Below are 18586 nucleotides of genomic sequence, written 5' to 3' on the forward strand. Positions count from 1 at the left end.
ACCTCAGCAATCTATTTCTTGTGTGTGAGAGTGAGACTGCATGAGTGCGGGTGCACATGTGTGTGCGTGTGTGTGTGTGTCTGTCCTTGTGTGTGGGTGTGGGTGATAAGGCTGTCTTGCAGCATCGCTGTGTCAACAAGGCCCCCGTATGCTGTCTTCTGTTGCTTATCACAGCTCAACACAATGTCTCTGCACAATTAACCATGCATAAGATTCGGTGCGCGTGCGTCTTTGTGTGTGCATGTATGAGAGGAGAACGAGCAGAAGAGGTTTCAGAGCAGACTGAATAAAGATGAGAAAACTGAAAGTGGAATTTCATCATGAAGTCGATTTGTTTTTTTTTTTTTCTTCTCTCATTGCTGTAGAACATTCATTTCCCATCAGAAAGTTTTCCCCAAAACAGGCCGAGGGAGGTAATTGAATTCCCCTCATATCGGGAGGAGCAGCCACGGTTGTGATTACCAGTAATAACAGATTCAGACCATATTGCTTCCCTACCTCTCTGTATTGATTTAGCTTGTCTGTAGGAACAGAACTCCACATGAACTGCAAATCGAAGCGCAGTGTTTTTATCACATGTGAGCATGTAGGACGCATTGATTCCACAGTGCGCTGGTGTCTGCAGGCATGGACTCGCGATTTCACTCACACGACTAAAGATGCAGCCACCAGATTAAAAGGAACTCAGTGAGAACTCAGTGCACCAGTATTACCCCTAACTAACAAAAAGCCATGCAATAAGTAATCTGATTCCTTAAACGTTTTCCCATTTTGCAAAGCCACAGTCATAAAGCTAATGATGTCAATATCATTTTTTCCCCCTAATAAACATCACATTACTACAAAATAATGAAAATTGTGGTGTGCATTAGTTTTCAGTCCCTCCAACTCTGATAACATTAAAACAGAACTCTGACAGTGTGTTCACACCAAACTCATTACGCGAGTCAAAAACACTTAAAGTTCAACATGTGTGCACTTTGAATGCAGACGCTTGACATTTTACTCTACACCTAGCATCTCACGCGTCACGCACATCTGGTTTACATTCAAAGTCTATGTGGGGGTCAAGGATGTGTCAGACGCGTTAAAATCGCTCTTGCTGTTGTTTTCCATTGCTGGAATATTTGTCAGATGCGTCAGAAGCGCTTGACGCTAGATGCGCGTAGCGCACCGCGATGCTCCTCCACACAGACTGCGAATGTAAACCAGACGCACCTGCCACGCGAAACGTGTTTGGTGTGACTGCACCATGAGCCTTCAGCAGTAGCTGTTATGTACTAACAACTGAACAGCTTTTCAAATAACAGCCACGTTTCAACTGTACCTGCCTGTAAAGAACCTATATCCCAAAGACAGTAGAGAAAACGGTGTTTAATATCCTGTTGCTCTCTTAGCAAACTTGTGTACTTGGAAACCCTCACTGTTTCTTCACTATCAGAACCTGGTATTTTTTTATGGTAAGCACTAAATTTATTGTGAAATTGAGTGAGTGATGAGTTTTCTTTGCCACCAATTTATTTGGGTTGATGTTTCCAAAACAAATTTGAGCAACAAATTAATCTTATTTTGCAAGAAACAAATTCCCAGTTTTGTGTCATCTTAGATTATTACATAAATTCAGCATGACAATTTTAAAGAATGATTATGAGATTTTTTTTTGTGTGTGGTCTCCACAGGATGTGGTTGTGGTGGGAGAGGAAAACTTCACCACTCCCTGTTATGTGCAGATGGATTTGGAGGCATGTCACATTTTGACAGAGACACTGGGGACGTACTGCCTGGTGGGCCAGTCAATAGGCAAAGCAGCTGCTAAGAGGCTCAAACTGGCAGTTTTTGGGCCCGTTTCTTGCACAACTTTGGACTATCACATCAGGATTTATTGTTTGGACGACACTCAGGACGCACTTAAGGTAATGTGTTAAAACTATGTACTCAAAGTTCAGTTTCTTTAAAAAAACACTTGGTACTAAAGATATTATTGAAGCACAAACATTTGCCAAGTGTTTTAAATGCTGCAAAGCAGTGAAGAGTTCTTCTTTTTTACCATTCATATTAATATTCCTCTCTTATGATTTGCATTTGAAATGAGCTGTAATAGAGCTAAAACAAAATGGATTGTATGAAGCCATGAATAGAAGCATCTTCACCCCTCGTCTTGTGGAGATGTGCCGAGAAGCAGTAAACAAAACAGGGTCAAGCAATGTCAAAAGAGAGATGCATTAGAAATTTAAACAAATTCAAAGCACCGGAGGGGCCATCTGATACGGGAGATTAACATTGGTAATTTATTCGTGCAGTGATAAGTCAAGTGTCACTGTGGCACACAGCCATGCACATAATCGCGTAAACATCAACGCGCACTCAGTTTTACCAGTTCAAGCAAACAGTTGTAACTTGAAAACAAAGTTCAAAGGTTGACTTTTAATGATGAAAAGTTTGCGTGGGTTAGCTGAAGTTTGAGAGCCGACTAAGCGAAGTTTGTCTGAGGTTGATCAGAGAAAAGAAAGGAGGCATCAAAGCTGTTCTTCAAACATATATCTTAGTATCTGTTTACCTTCATTTGGTTGTTTTGCATTTCAGGAGATTTTAAATGTTTCATTTTCTGCATGTACATTTATACACCTTACGGTATCTGAAAGGTACTCTTATAAGAATTGCATAGTTGGTTTCCATTTCTAATCGAAGTTTGTTTGATTCTTTTCTTCTCAATACAGACTTTTTAATCACATTAAATTGATTAAATTCTCACTGAAGAAATAAAACAACTAAGGCATAACTTTATATTTTATGCTGATTTGTTACCACAGTTCCACAATTCTTTCAAACAGTGATAGTAAAGATTGAAAATAACAATTATTTATGACATCCTTTACGTTTCATTACAAGAAATGTGTGCAATTTAAAACTGAAGAGTAGACTTGTGGGTAGGGGAGGCTTCCCACTAGTTTTGTTCATTTAAACATTTTATAATATACTTTAAACATCACTGCAAATGATAAATAACAGATGAAACATATTTTGTGCCACAAAGTGGAAGTGCAAATCAGTGCGGCACTGAGACCGTCTTCAATCTGCATGCAGGCCTCAGGCTGCAACAGACACTTAGTCCGTTTTAATACTTCACCTTTTGATTCAGTGTCCAACGGACAGCTTAAATTAAAAGAAGCCAGTCATGAGAGGACATTTTAAAGAAACAACAGTGACTCTTTCTATGTAAAGTTGCAGACAAGTTTGTTGTTGTGGTAATCCATTAGTACATAAGCAAATCTATGTCTTCCTTTTCCACCATGTGCTTAAAAATGACAGAAGCTAATTTCTTTGAGTCACTGACCACCAGGCTTTAGCTAGGACCAATACTTATTTTAGTTCCTTGCACAGTAAAGGAAGTAAAAAATAAAAAAAACTCACTGATAGAAAACCAAAGCAAGGAACCTCATTTTGAGGGGTCACCAAGAAGGCTTTCACTTTGACCTTTATCATTGACATTTAACACTGGGTGCTGGGGATGTACCATAACCAGCAATAAAGAAAACTTTGAGATTATCAAAAAAATAAGAGGCTGTGACTGAAGAACTCCTATTCTGTTCGGCTTGAACATTATGTTGTTTTGGTTTTAGTTGTCTTATATACTAACCTTACACACAGAATAATCTTCCAAGAAATTAAGACTCTAAGGGTATCATTTTTTCTTATGTTCTTTCAGCAAAGTCTAAAGTAATGCTCTAAAGCAGACAAGAAGTAAAACAGCAGCAGAGAAAATAGAAATGTTCATACTTGTAGGGCCTGTTTCTCTTCCAAAGGCCCTGGGAGCCATGTTGGAATAAAATACATCACAACATCTTAGGAATATCAGGACTTTTCAAAAGATTCTGAAGGGCTTTGCAAGTAATCTGAAGATGGTTTGTTACTCGGTCTACCAGCTACTTGGAAACATACAGCTAATACATTACAAAAATGATTCGATAGTTAAAAAAATCAACCTTATGCTTTGGGTTTGGGTTAGGCCATCTCAGTCTCCAGACCAACTGTACATGCAATGCAAAACCTATGAGTTAAGCTGAATTGAGCACAAGCAGGAATCCAAGTTTCAGAACAATTTATTGTAGAGATGTATCAGGAATTGTGTAGCCAGCAATATTTGTTAAAATCAGAATTTTCTCAACATTGGGATATACTCCTGAGTAAATGTCCATAAATTAAGGATGATTTATTCTAAATATTTCAGTGTGGAAACATTGTTTGTATCCTAGCATGAAAAAACACTGGACTGTTCTGCATTTACTGTGTATATGTCTGCTTGAGTTTATCTTTGCTTTCTCTCTAGTATTTTATCACAGAAGTCTGCTGACAATTAAAGCATTGATATTAAGATGATAGTGCGAATGGTAAAGAATGGATTTGGTTTATTGCTGCACAGCTTTGATTAAATCCAAGGAGCACAACCAGAAATGAAGGAGTTTGTCATTGTGAAATAAATGCCCTTTGCAGTGGCATATAGATGACAAACATGTCAAACTTCCAGATACATTTTTAAGTATTTTGTTTTATGCTACACCAGTGAAAATTGCAGGCCTCTTCATCATTTTTTTATTTTTTTTCTTGAGGGAAGAATTGTGCTTTTTACTCAATGGATCTTTGTACGTAGGAGGTTCTTCAGATGGAGACCCAAATGGGAGGGAAGCTACTGGACGAGCCAAAGACTCTGAACTTCAAAGACAGCACACACAATCTGAGACTGTCAATCCATGATGTGCCACACACACACTGGAAGAGTAAACTTATTGCAAAATATCAGGTGAGGAAAATGCAGGGGTCAACGTAGAATTAATCATACTCGGTAGTACTGTGTGTCTTTGTTTTTATATGCAACACTGATTCATGTAATGCTACAAAATGCTATGCTACCCATGCATGCTTTGCAGGAGATACCTTTTTACCAGGTGTGGAGTGGATGCCAGAGAACTCTTCACTCCACCTTCACGCTGGAGAGACTGAGCTCAGCCACCACAGAGATCAGCTGCAAGCTCTGTGTTCGGCAGGTAGAAGGAGAAGGCCAAATCTTTCAGATCAGCAGCACATTAGAAGAGGTACGTTTCTAGGTTTTCTTTTGCAAATTTAAATATTTAAATCCTCCACAGATTAGAACCCAATGTGCATCAAAACAAGCAAACACTGTCGTGTTATGCTGATACCGCTTGTTCAAGTAAACTGCAGAAGACAATTACAATAAGCAGAGCAGCTCAACAAATTAAAGTAACACTGGCGGTAACTTACCTGCAAGTTCTTTGTCCTACGATAAAGATCCTAAAGTCATAAAGTTTTTTTTTTCTTCTTCTTCTTCTCTCCCTGACAGCGAGTCAAGGTACCTGTTGTGGTTCTGTGACTCTGCTTAATAATTCATACAACCGCTACAGGTCCCGTCATGTGACAGGAATAACTCTTCTTTGATTTTGTATTGGAGTATAACCACAAAGTCACAGAAAGTATGTGTGTATGGCTGTCAGTGAACAGATTTTTACTGCTGCAACCAGTCGTAACAACGTATTAATTTGGACATGTCTTGGCATTTTTAAACCATGAATGTACAGTTGATGTTTTTTTTCTTTTTCTATATTGAAAGAAATAAGAAAATTGTCATTTTTCCTGCTTGCTTCTTTACTGGTTAATTGACAAAAGGAGAATAATAGCCAACATGTTTTCTTAAAGAACTGCATGTATAATAAAAGCCATATATATATATATATATATATATATATATATATATATATATATATATATATATATATATATATATATAGTATGCCCCACCAGCTGACAATGTGGCAGCCAATCTCAAAAGTCATACCTGTCAGAACTATAAGAGGGCAAAGCTCAGTATTTTCAAGTATGACATGATTGCACAAAAAGAACCAAAGGGTTTGTGTGATTGAGTGAGGCTTTGAAATGTAAGAGTTCAACCCTGCTGTTTTTACTTCAACAGTCTTAAGCCCAAAGAGATGGTCAACAATGTCTCTCTACTGGCTCTGTTCATTTGTTGGTGGTTGCAAAGTCTTGGCTTGGAGTGGACGGTTTTATGCCTGATCCACGGTTGTTTTTTGGGAGGATTATTTGGAGCAGTAGTGGTTGAGACTGTACTGGAAGTTGCAAATCAGTGCAGAAGCTTTAGTAAAACATTACTGCTAGTGGAAGTTATGCAACTACATTACAGTTGCATGCTCCCTTGTGAGGATAGATTTTTACTTGCAGAAACAGTTCTGTGAATTTGCAGAGCAAAACAGAAAATAAAAAAAAGTATTTTTCAAAGACAGTTTTCTATTCAGTGACAGTCTTTGTCATGCCTCATGGCAGCTTTTGACATTAAGTGCCCTGCCATTTCTAAAACTGCTAAAGCTGCAAATCAAAGTATCTTGAATGTTTATTCCTGACGTCCAGTTCTCAATGTATCTTACTACAGTACTTTTAAATGAAGAAAAAAAAAATGATTTCAGTTTGTTGCTGTTGCAGCAGTGACTATTTAAATTTTAATGCTGTGGATAAACCACACATTGTGTTGATTTCAACAGACCTCTTGCATTAATCGTCCTGGATATTTTTGCACTCTTCCGCCCATGAATATACAGCCCTCATTTAAAAAGGCTGTATTATTGCCATGAATCTGGCTCTTAAGCTCAGCCCAATAATGTTTATTCCAGAAGCTTAATGTTAACTGGCTTTATGGATTCTCTGTAAACAGAGATGCCCCTTTTGGCATCTGTGCTCCTTTGAAACACCCAACACCCACGTTTCAACCAGCTCTTGATTTGTAGTGAAGTAGACAATTTAGGGGACAGTTCCTCGTCATTATCCCACTTATTAGATGTAGTGAAACACACCCTCAGCATGATACTACCACCACCATGCTTGTTTCTAAATGGAAATTTACACTACGTGTAAATTTAAAGTTGTAGAGGGTTTTGGGTGTTGCTTCCTAGATCTTGACAGTTTTTGCAACTGCTACACCAGTGAAAATTGCAGGCCTCTTCATCAATTTGAAATAGGCCACACATACAGCAAACCGACCAAATATATGCATTAGTCTCACTGGATGTTTGTCTGGTGTAAAGACAAGCATCAAAACATGGAAAAATATGTTAGTAAGTTTTGTGCATGTCGTAGACTAAGTACAATTCTGGTGGAAACCCTCAATCATCCTGTGGTGCTGAACAATGGAAAGCAAAGCAGATCTAAAGCATGTATCACTTCGGCAGATAGTCAACGATGTCCCATTGCATTAGTCCTTCCATCTCTATCCATAGAGAAATTCTGGTGGTAAATTGAGGGTAAATAGACACAGCAAATAGTAATCGCTTGCATCAACAATGACAGTTGTCGTGTCCCTCTGCCAAACCACGTTCATTAGTCTGTATCCTCCTTTCAGCTCAGGAGCGGCAGAATAATGTGAAGGCTTAGAAACAGATGGAGATTGACAGGAAGGAGGGAGAGAGAGGAAGTGGCTGCAGATTTCTGTGGGGTTTTTTCCTCCTTGTGTATTGATAAAGACTCTCCTGTGTAATTTTGGCCTCACAAAAGACGAGCTTGAGAGAGAGAAGCAGAATCTTTGCCTAAAAGGATATGGGTGTACTTGAATTTGAAATACAGTTAGCCGAACTGCATTGTGGATATAGCTATTGACAAGTTTATATAGATAACAAAGATGTTTAAGTATTGTGGAGCCCTTTAGAAACATGTTCTGAGTATGAAACTATGTGCATAATGTAAATGTTTGCATCAGTTATTGTTTAAATCAATTACTTGGTCTCATGACCCCCCTTTTGTCATCTTTCCAGGAAGTCCAGTGCATAGACACATCCCTGATGGACCCTGCCAGTAATATCACAACCTTAATGGGGCCTAATGCCTTCCGTATTCCTTTATCCATCAGACACAAGTTGTGTGGCAGTTTGGATGCACCACAGACCAGAGGCAACGACTGGAGGATGTTGGCTCACAAACTCAACCTTGACAGGTAACACTCACATTTACTTGTATTTGTTTTCTTTTTCTGTGTTTTGCTTGGCTCCTTGAGGTGTTTCACTTGATTTTACTTATTTAGTCAGAAAACTTTCTACAGAGACGAGAACTTAGCTTCTACTTGGCTGATGAAATAACAGAGTGCAAGTCTGAGAAGAACTGTTGAAGTAGTAGATTTTATTTTCTCTTATTTCATTTTCAATGGCTGCAAATTTTGTTCATGAAATGCGACACTGAAGTTCTGGAGTCTTTCTGAGGCGAGTTTGCATGTTCTCCATATGTACGTTTACAGTACCAGTACAGCATCCTCAACAATCATCGAATCCTTGCAAAAATGTGGACAAAACCTTTTTGTAAGTCTTTAATGAGCCTTAATTAATACATAATCTAATTTTTGTGGTATTTCTCTTATCCATCCATCCATCCATTTTCTTTACACCCTTGTCCCTTAGTGGGGTCGGGAGGGTTGCTGGTGCCCATCTCCAGCTAACGTTCCGGGCGAGAGGCGGGGTACACCCTGGACAGGTCGCCAGTCTCGCAGGGCAACACAGAGACACACAGGACAAACAACCATGCACACACACACTCACACCTAGGGGCAATTTAGACAGACCAATTAACCTGACAGTCATGTTTTTGGACTGTGGCAGTCATGTTTTTCCGGAGTACCCGGAAAAAACCCACGCAGGCACAGGGAGAACATACAAACTCCATGCAGAAAGACCGGGGCCGGGAATCGAACCCAGAACCCTCTTGCTGCAAGGCAACAGCTCTACCAACTGCGCCACTGTGAAAACGAAATAAGAGAAAATAAAATGTACTACTTCAACAGTTCTTCTCAGACTTGCACTCTGTGATTTCATCAGCCAAGTAGAAGCTAAGTTGTCGTCTCTGTAGAAAGTTTTCTGACTAATTTCTCTTATAGTCGGTGTCATTTTTTTTACCTACTTTTTCATATTCCTCATTATGCGCGGTGGCAAGATTAAGTCATTAGGTGTTGGTATTTGCCTGACCGTTTTTTTCCAAGTTCAAATTGTTTTAAACAGTGATATGATATGAGTGTGTCAGGACAAAGCTGAACTTTTAATAATTTGCATTAACTTTCAAATAGAGTAATGTACAATTTGAAAAAAATCCGTGGACTGTGGGAATGAACACTATTGATCAAATTAAAGATCTTGGTGTTACATTTGATTCTTCTTTACATTTTTTTTTCTTCTAGAAGCACATTTTATCACCTTGATCGTTTCTTTCCCTGATAAATGCAAAGAGTCTAATAAAGGCTTTTGTAAATTCAGAAGATAAAACTTCAGTGCTCTTCTTTCTGGTCTTCATAAAAATATTTAGCCCCTCTATGGTAACTCCAGAAATCATCTCCTTGAAAGCTGGCAAACAAAAGCAAAAGAGTTCACTTTAATTTTACGCTCTCTGCTCATGTACATTTTAAAATTGAGTTTAAGGTTGGAAGTCATCAATGCTTGTAGTATCAAATCTCATTTTATCACATGATCATTCAGATCCTTTAGGGGACTGTAAAAAGTAACAATGTATTGTTTTCTTTTTACGGCTCTCATCTGAGGGACGGCCTCAAACCTTAGAGGATCAAAAACTATAAAGTTTTATCTTTTATCTGGCTTTTACGATACTTTTTATATTTTAACTTATTTATACATTAAAGCTATATTTTTATATCTAGTTTTATTGCACATTTAGGTTGCAATAAAACTATAAATTTGAAATAACTTTATGACTTGTACTTACGTTTTTTCTGTTAGTAATAAACCTTTATAATAGTCGTTTGAATTAAATGTAAACTTTAGAATAATTACATTTTATGTATTCATTTGCTTAACTTGTATTTTGAAATTTTTTATTGTTCTTTTATATTTTCTCTTTTATTACTCAATATCTTTTTGTTTCTTGCATCTTCCAGCGTCTGCTCGTCTTCATAAAATCAATTTCCTGGTATCTTTTCTCCTCCCTCTTTGCTTCACTCGACGCACTTGTTTTTTTTTTTTTTGTTTTTTTCTGTTTTTGTTATAGATAAAACACATTCTGCTGGCCTCATTGTATTTTAAAAGTGCACTAAAAAGTAAACATATTTATCCACTGATTAAAGTTTAGGGGAAAACCTATTGGTAACACTTTATTTGAAGGGGGGTGAATAAGACTGACATGACACTTTTATAAACATGACATAACACCTGTCATGAACGTCAATAAGCCTTCATGAATATTTATGACTGTTGTCATAAAGCGTCAGTAAATTATGACACTTTTAATACAAAGTTGACATTATTCAAAATGTCGTTATGACAACTTAACATTAACCAAGAAATTATTACTGATATAAATTTGTTCTAAAAGTATTACTGATAGCACTTTAAAAATTATTTATTATTTATAGTGAAAATTTAAACAGTAATGATTCATTGGTTAATGTCAAGTCGTCATAACTAAGACATTTTGAATAATGTCAACTTTGTATTAAAAGTGTTATAATTTACCGAATGACGCTTCATGACAACAGTCATAAATATTCACGAAGGCTTATTCATGTTCATGACATGTGTTATGTCATGTTTATGAAAGTGTCATGACAATCTTATTCACCCCTTTCAAATAAAGTGTTACCACACTATTTTCAAACAAATCTACCTTAATTGAATAGCCTGTTTTCTGTGTTTCTTCCATATTTTGAATAGTGGCATAACGGAGATTTTTATTTAAGCAGGTGACAATTAAAGTTTTACCAACATTATGATCAATGTCAAATAGTAATGTATAAACTGAAGATGGTTAAGTTGTACTTTTAAATAAAAAAACGTGACCAGTGTCTATAAGTGTGACACTGTTTGTTTTTTTTTAAAGTAATTATCCGTGAATGTGAGATTTTTCCACCTCTGAACAGATGTACCCTGAATGTACTCAGACGTATTCTAAATTATTCAGTGTGAGACTATGCCTCTGTATTAAAAATATACAGTACGTTTAAATTGAAGCTTTTTACACAGTTTTACAAGGGTTGCCACAAAGTGTGAAAGGAGCTGTATGTTAAGTGTTAAACATTTACTTGTTTTTATTGTATTATTTATTTAACTGTCTTTGTGCTGGCTCTGTGATGTGACTAGCAGCCTGTGATTGTTAGAAAATATTTCATCCTGCACACAAAGCCTCCTCCTAGTATCCCTCTGTAAACACTTTATTGTTGATGTAAAAGAAAAAGTGAGTCTCTGCAGTACGAAATAGGTAATTTGACTTTGTTTCCTCCAGCTGACTTCAGGTAGCAACCTCAGAGTTTTATCATTACCCAGTCAGCTATACACAGATGCTTGGCTTGATGATTCAGTCTCATTTGCTAGCTGCTACAAAGCCAGAGCCAGATATTGAGAGGATAATTAGGCACAAGTGCGAATCATTGTCCCCACGGCCTTCCAGCTCATGACGCAGCTGGTGAATGTGGGCACCATGATTTCTGGTCAGCAGGTGAACTGGTAGAAAATGTGTTGTTTACTTTCCCATTTCCTGTAAAAAACAAGTTTTCATAAGAGTCTCAAAGTTGTTTTGCCACTGATCTGTCAAAGCGTTCATCAAAGTAGGGCTTGCTATTACAGCTTTCTCCTTGCCTAAACAGGCAGAGTGACCACATTTATGTCTGGAATGTTCTTCCGTACTCAGCTTAAACATCGTTTTATATTGAGACAGACCTGGAGGAAAACCTAAATGACCTTTTTATGAGTTGAACTGAGCCCCCAAAGTCACGTAACAGCTGTTCCTTATTGGAAACAGAGAAAGCCCAAATAAGGAAGAAACAATGTAAGGAAGATTTTTTTGTAATTGTTCAATGAAAATATGCTGTTAGGCATATATAATAAATTAGAAACCATAACAATTTACCATAAGAAATTATGGTACATTCTTTGCTTTTATTAAGACGGCACCAGAGTGTGTCAGCAGTACAATCAGAAGATTTACAGAACAGAAAGTCTCCTTTTATCCCCACAAGACAGAAATATGATGGTTTTTATACTTCAAAGCTGCAACAAGACCTTTGTGTGAGATGGCTTAGTGTCAGACTCTTCCTCTGCAGTCGCTGACGTCCTGACACATGTTGCAGCTTCCTATTGAACTGTTGCCACATTTATGAGGGGGGGAAAAAAACATTTTTAGATTTTTTTTTTTTTTTTGTCTAATTTGTTCATAATCGTTTGTGTCAAAGGATCAAACTACAGTTCAGGTTTCAATGATAGATCGAATAATATTCATACTTTTCAAGCCGCATTATGAACTTTTTTAACCCTTTCTTTTTAACCCTCCTTATTTTTTTAGATACCTGAACTACTTTGCCACCAAGTCCAGTCCTACAGGTGTCATCCTGGATCTCTGGGAAGCCCAACATTTTCCCGACGGAGATCTAAATGAACTGGCCGCTGTGCTGGAAGAAATGGGCCGTCACGACAGCAGCCTTGCCTCCATGACATCAGAACACTAGCAAAGGAGCATTTTTATTACGACGGCAAAACTCCAGAGAATTACATGTGGATTGTCCGTGGTTGGTACTGCGGACAGCCCGATTGGATGCAAAATCAAAGAAAAGTTGTCGCCATGGTGATTGAGCAGCACCGTTTAAATACCGTGGTGATTAAGCAGTCGCAGTGAAAGAAATGGGTGCTCAAGCAGGTGCTGATGTGTATCAGTGTGTGACTTTTTGGGAGTCATAAATACAAGAGAGATAAATCTGCATCAGGAGTGAAGGTAATATATACACGTCTAAAAATAAATAAAAAAAATCACATTTTCTCCCAAGCAGTTACTTTCTTGCTCGTATGATGAACAGGGACAGGAAAAAAAAGGGAAGCAGAAATGGAGATACTGACCTTGAAATCAAGTATAGGAAGGAAACGGAATCATAAAGGAAGCAAAGGTAAACCAATTACAGAGGAGTAGGGAATGGTAGATTGAGGATAAACAAAGATGCAAGGAGACTCTTCACAAAGATGAAAGCAAACACAGAGAGCAGCTAAACTGATTACAGAACAGAGGGAGGACATCAACATAAAGTGATGGAAGCAGCGGGCAGGTGACCATCTGGATGGAAAGCAGATAATGAGAGCTGCGATGAAGAAGACTCTTTTCTTACGAGCCTTGGCTGTATGTGTTTGTTGGTACAGTTTGTCGTCTTTATATTGTCTCATCACGCTGTCTGTATGCGCGGCTCATTTTCTGCTACAGATTTTTCGATACAGTGCTTGTTAATGAGGAATCCTGACCAGAAACAAGTCTGAGAAAACTATTTTTTTTTGTTTGTTTGTTTTTTTTAACCCCATAGAATATTTTTTAATAAACTCGATAATTTTAAATCATTTGGGTCAGGAGAGCAGGAAAGGCAAGATATTTTGTCAGATAAGTCAATCCAAAGATTGTTTTCCAAACTGGTGCCGGCGAAAAATATTTCTGTCGTAGTTTGCTGTGGAAATATCACAAAGGAAAGAGCACCACATCTCCTCTTATGTGTTGTATATATTTTTTGCTTTCATATTTCAGTCAAGAAAAACATTTTCCTGACAACTCATGCTTTGTGCAGCAGAGATGCCAACTTCGTTTTTTTTTGGTTTTTTTTTTACATCCTGGACGGTTTCTGCCAGGCAGTTCAGGCTTGTTTCTGGAGAGGGTTTAACTCTGGGAAACAAGTGACCGACGATAATTTTTTAAATCCAGTTGTAAACCAAGTTCAGTATAACGTGACAGTATTTTTTTTTCTCCTCATTTTCACAGGATGTCAGATAAATTATCCAACTGTGACTTTGTTGGTCACTGGCACCATCTAGTGGCCTTGGAAGAATTACAGCATTTAAAATGAACCTTTTCTCCTCTTTCTCATCTTCACAGTGTAAATACATGGCTATAAAATTGTTTGCATAATATTATTTTGATTATTAATAGTTGCATAAACATTTTTTGCTTTCATTTTGTTATGTATTGTTTTAACTACATTAATGAACATCTTTCTATGTTTTCCCCTGTTATTTGTTGGCGTCTAAAAATCCTGCGCAAAGCATTTTGTTTGAAAAGTTACAATTCACAGAACTGAAGGGGCCTTTGTTAAATAAAGTGTGACTGTTTCAAAAGTTCAGTTGGAACTCATGTCAACAGTTGTATGTAAATGAAAAACTCCGGCTCTGTTTTATGAATAATTGTCAGATGCCCCTGGAGATGTTTATCATTTAATTACACCACATGAACATTCAGCTCAAGGGAAATGCATATAAAATATTCACAAATGTGTATGGAGACATGCCATATGTAACTGAACATCAGGTTTGCAGAGAAGCTTCTGTAAAGGATCTTGTCAAAAGAAAAAAATATATATTAAAGGATTTAAAGGATAAAAAAAAATCCTATGTGGAAATCTTGTGGTCGTCCTCCAAACACTGATTTTCTTTTTTCAATTTTTTGTTGTTCAATAAGTTAGAAACTTCAGATCTAGACCTCCTGCACAGACGTAAACACAGTTGTTCATGATGAAAAGGTCTCTGAATAGCTATGTTTTAAGTGTCAGAATTAGAACATTTACGGTGCCTTGTAAAGGATTTGTACCCCTTGGACTATTCACTCTTTGTCACGTAACATCTGCCACCATCAGAATATTTTATTTAGGATTTTTGTGACATATCAACCCATAGTAATTCCATTTTGCCTCCTGCTCCCCCAACAAGTCAAACGTTTCACTGCAGTCACAGCAGCCAGTAGTGTGGAGTATGTTTACACCAGCTTGCACATCTAGAGACCAGAATATTTGCTGAGAAACGAAACTGCCATGTCAGCAAATGATCCCACCTACACCTTTCCACGACTTTGTCTATTGTGTTTCTTGGTCTTCATGATGCTGTTTGCCAATTTTCTCTAACAAATATCTGAGGCCTTCACAGAACTGAGGGATTTATAGTGAAAATAAACTCCATATATGTAAAAACTGTTTACTAATCATATGACTTCTGATGGGAATTAATTTCACTGGACTCTGTTTGGGGGTAAAAGAGTAACCTTGACAATCTAGACAATTTAGATTCTTATTTGAGACATTTTGTGAGCCATGTTTCGTTTTGATTCTACTTCACAATTATGCTTTATTTGGCATTTGCAAATCACAAAAAAAAAAAAAATCCAATACAATAAAATACATAGTGTAGTTGTTATATGACAAAATGTGAAAAATCTCAAGACATGCGGCAACTTTTATAAGGTATTGTACAAATGGGTGGTTATGGAAACTCTAATTTCAGGTATGAGGAAATCAAAGGGAAGGGCTGAGACACTTTAATGAGAAGACGAGCCGAGGCCATCAGCTCTTTGGATATGTTTGTTTGAGATCAAATATTAAATCTGGAAACACCTTTCACACCGTCACTCCCTGCGTTGGGTCCATGTTGGGTCCAAATAGACACCGCTGTCCTCATGACGGTTAAGGGTCAAAGATGTATTGTGACATATTAAAGCTAAGTCATACTAGATCTATTTTTTAACTGAATATGTTTTTTTTGGTTTTTTTTAAAGAAACATGTTTGTTTCTGCATTTACAGCTTACCAGCAGAATGAGCATTTTGTGTGTGTGTGTGTTTGTGTTGTACAAAATGTTTTTTTTTTCTTCCAAAAGAGGATACATCCAGATCTCCTTTGAATTGTCCTTCATGTTGTGCAAACAAAGAAAGTAGTGTAAAGATATAAAAATATGTAAAAAATATTTTTTATCTACAATCTGTACAGTTGTGTACTGTTGACTATATTTGGCATATTTCAGAATTTAAAAAAGCAGTACAATTAGATACTAGTTTGTATGTTTTAAAGGTTCTTTTGAGTTTTTCCCTTTTTGTAAAAGCAGTGTCTACTATGCAAATATTGGTTATCATGATAGAAGTCTATAACTAGAATTGTCCTTGTAATTTTGCATTTTATTTTGAGTGGTTTGATTTGATTAGTGTGGGATAGTATTGGTCAATTTTAGCTAACTCTGGCACGCTTCAAGAGTCTTGCTTAATATTGCTGACTGCTTGCCTCTCTATCTCCTCTAATTATTTTCTGTACAAAGTGTAAGAAAGAATTTTTAAGACAATTAATAAATTATATTTATAAGCAATGCTGAAACTGTGCCCTACATTGTGTGTTTTTGTGGAAAGAGCCGCTGGAAAAAGTTGTCTATTGGAGCTTGTCCTGCGATATAATGAGACATTTTCTAAATCACAAACAGTCAGATAAAATGAGCCAGAAGGAAAGAATCGAAAAAATAAAAAGTCCTTATGGTGTCACTGTTCTACATGCTGTGTACTCGGCAGCACTGATGGGTTATAATGAGGCATGCTGGGGTTTTCTTTCTTTTTTTTTTTTTTTTTCCAACAAAGGAAGGCGCACGTCTGAGTGACTCATTAATATGTGGCCGCCGCAAACTGTGAATCAAGCATGTGGATAAGAGGGGATGTTGAAATTTCATTAAACTTCTTCAATAGTCACAGCAGGTAAATATTAAGTATGACATAATTCCTAAAAGGAAAACAAATAGAGAAAGAAAAGTAAATTTACTCAAAAAAAACAAAACAAAACCGACACACACATACAGGCATCTTTTTCAGCAATATAAATATGAAACTGACTGATCTGAATAAGAGCTGTTCCTGCGTTTGAATCTCAGCCTGACGTTCTTCTGCATGGAGTTTCCATGTTCTCCCTCAGCATGCCGGGACTCTTTCCGGGTTCTCCAGTTTTCTCCCACAGTCCAAAAACTTAAAGGGGTGGAATTAAGCATTTTCTAGGCACACAGTGCCATTTAATAGCATAATCAAGAAACTATGTTACCCTCAGTTTTAAAAATGCTATGCATGTGTATATGTATATCAAATATGACTTTAAAAAACTAACTTTGTAATTTAATCCCTTGAAACACCCCAGTTTTGTTTTTGATAACATTATAACATGATGTAATTTTTTACATATTAGCTCATTGCTATCCCTGCCCTAAGGTGTAAGTGTGTGCATGTTTGGTTGTTAGTTCTGTGTGTGTCTGTGATGCTGTTTGATGCTTGATAACTGCTGGAGATGAGCAACGGCCATCAAGTGGCACTGCAAGGACAAGTGGGCACAGATGATGGATGGAGGAAATAAAGTAAAATGTTTGTGGATCTGCATAAATAAGAAAACGGCTACAAGAAAGGAACAACTCACCTAAAGTTGTCTATATATTAAATCAATGGTTGAGATGTTTATGACCTATAGAAGAAAAAAAAAAACAGGTGGGATGAGTTTATCTTGTCACCAGGAACGGTAAGAGCAGTAAATAAATCTTAATCTACTGTAAAGAAACTGCAGCATAGAGTGAAATATTAGTCCCCAATTCTCCATAATCTTTATTTTATGTTTTTGTGCAAATATCTTTGCACTGTGGCAGAAATGTAGGGGGGGATGTTCCGGAGTGTAGCATAACTACCAAATAAGAAGGGTTTCCATGAATTATTGATTGCTGTTAGAGTCAATAATTCATGTAAGCATATGCACAAGAGATAAATACAAAAATAAAAATCTGACTTGGACTTATGTTCAATTTTAATTCCATGTTGGGAATAAGTGTCTTTTAAGGCAAGTTTTGAATTGTTACAAATATGTTGAAGCACGAAATACAATAAAGGCCCTCAGCACCACGGTCCAAAGTTAATGTCAACATAGAAACTTTATTTTCCCACAGACAAGTCTTCTATTTGAGTTTTACATGGAAAAAGCATTTGTACAACTTCAATTAGCCTATTGCAGCTCACATACAAATATTGAACTTTCAGTGTCTAGAAACGTTAATCGCCATGAACAAATTTTTACAGTAACGCCTCATAATACTTGTGTCACATGGTGTCAGGTCTTGCAACCAAAAGCAGTCCATTAATGAGTGACAAAAATGTGTTTATTCCATAACAATAATAATATTAATAATAATAATAATAATAATAATAATATAAAGCCAGTAGTGAGGTGGCATGTGTTTAGAAAGGATGTGTTCTCCTGCAGTGATGTGTTGCGTTGATCCACACCTCTTCAGTTCTATCAATCAGACCTTCATCTAACAGGTAGGACAGCTTTCACAGAAAGCACAGATATTATGTTCCACTTTACTGGTCAATAGACAGTTGTAGTTTCTCTGCAGCTACAGCCTCAAGTTAAATCTATCCAGGACACATTTGCATGATTCACACTAGTCTGAATCTAATTTGATAAACCAACTTGGCCGCATACGACATGGCTGTTTTCAAAGAGCCTTGAGTTGCAGAGTTCTGGGCGTATATATGATTGTGTGATCTCCTAATCTCCTTTTCTCCGAGAGACGAAGGCTTTGCAATGGGCTGGACCAAAGCCAGTGTGGTTGTCGGTGTCCATTCTTTGCACAGCTGGCAGTGGCTTCTCACAGCTTGATATCCTGTGATTCTGACATTTTGGCAAGTGTCTTTTTGACCCGCAGGGCTGTCAGGCGGCAGGCCGGGTTGTTGGCCCAGCATTCTGTCATCAGCTTCCCCATCTGTCTCAAACACTGCAAAGATAC

General features: G+C 37.2%; 2 protein-coding genes across 4 annotated transcripts in view; one reads left to right on the forward strand and one right to left on the reverse strand.

Moving 5' to 3' along the window:
* LOC103470231 (netrin receptor UNC5C-like) overlaps positions 1–16155 on the forward strand; it is a 193137-nt gene extending 176982 nt beyond the window's left edge. For 2 of the 3 annotated variants that reach the window (XM_008418508.3, XM_008418509.3), the window contains 5 exons: positions 1680–1913; positions 4649–4798; positions 4926–5090; positions 7830–8008; positions 12343–16155. In XM_008418508.3, coding sequence (XP_008416730.1) covers positions 1680–1913; positions 4649–4798; positions 4926–5090; positions 7830–8008; positions 12343–12505 — 891 coding nt within the window. In that variant the 3' untranslated portion in view covers positions 12506–16155. The remainder of the gene's footprint in view (positions 1–1679; positions 1914–4648; positions 4799–4925; positions 5091–7829; positions 8009–12342) is intronic. The other variant, XM_008418510.3, reaches the window with a different exon arrangement.
* Positions 16156–17704: 1549 nt separating this feature from the next.
* bmpr1ba (bone morphogenetic protein receptor, type IBa) overlaps positions 17705–18586 on the reverse strand; it is a 64437-nt gene continuing 63555 nt past the window's right edge. The window contains exon 13 of the mRNA XM_008418506.3: positions 17705–18574. Within this exon, the coding sequence (XP_008416728.1) occupies positions 18449–18574 (126 nt within the window). The 3' untranslated portion in view covers positions 17705–18448. The remainder of the gene's footprint in view (positions 18575–18586) is intronic.

The sequence above is a fragment of the Poecilia reticulata genome, chromosome 9 (genome assembly GCF_904066995.2).
Source record: "Poecilia reticulata chromosome 9, P_reticulata-male-v2, whole genome shotgun sequence".
NCBI lineage: Eukaryota > Metazoa > Chordata > Actinopteri > Cyprinodontiformes > Poeciliidae > Poecilia > Poecilia reticulata.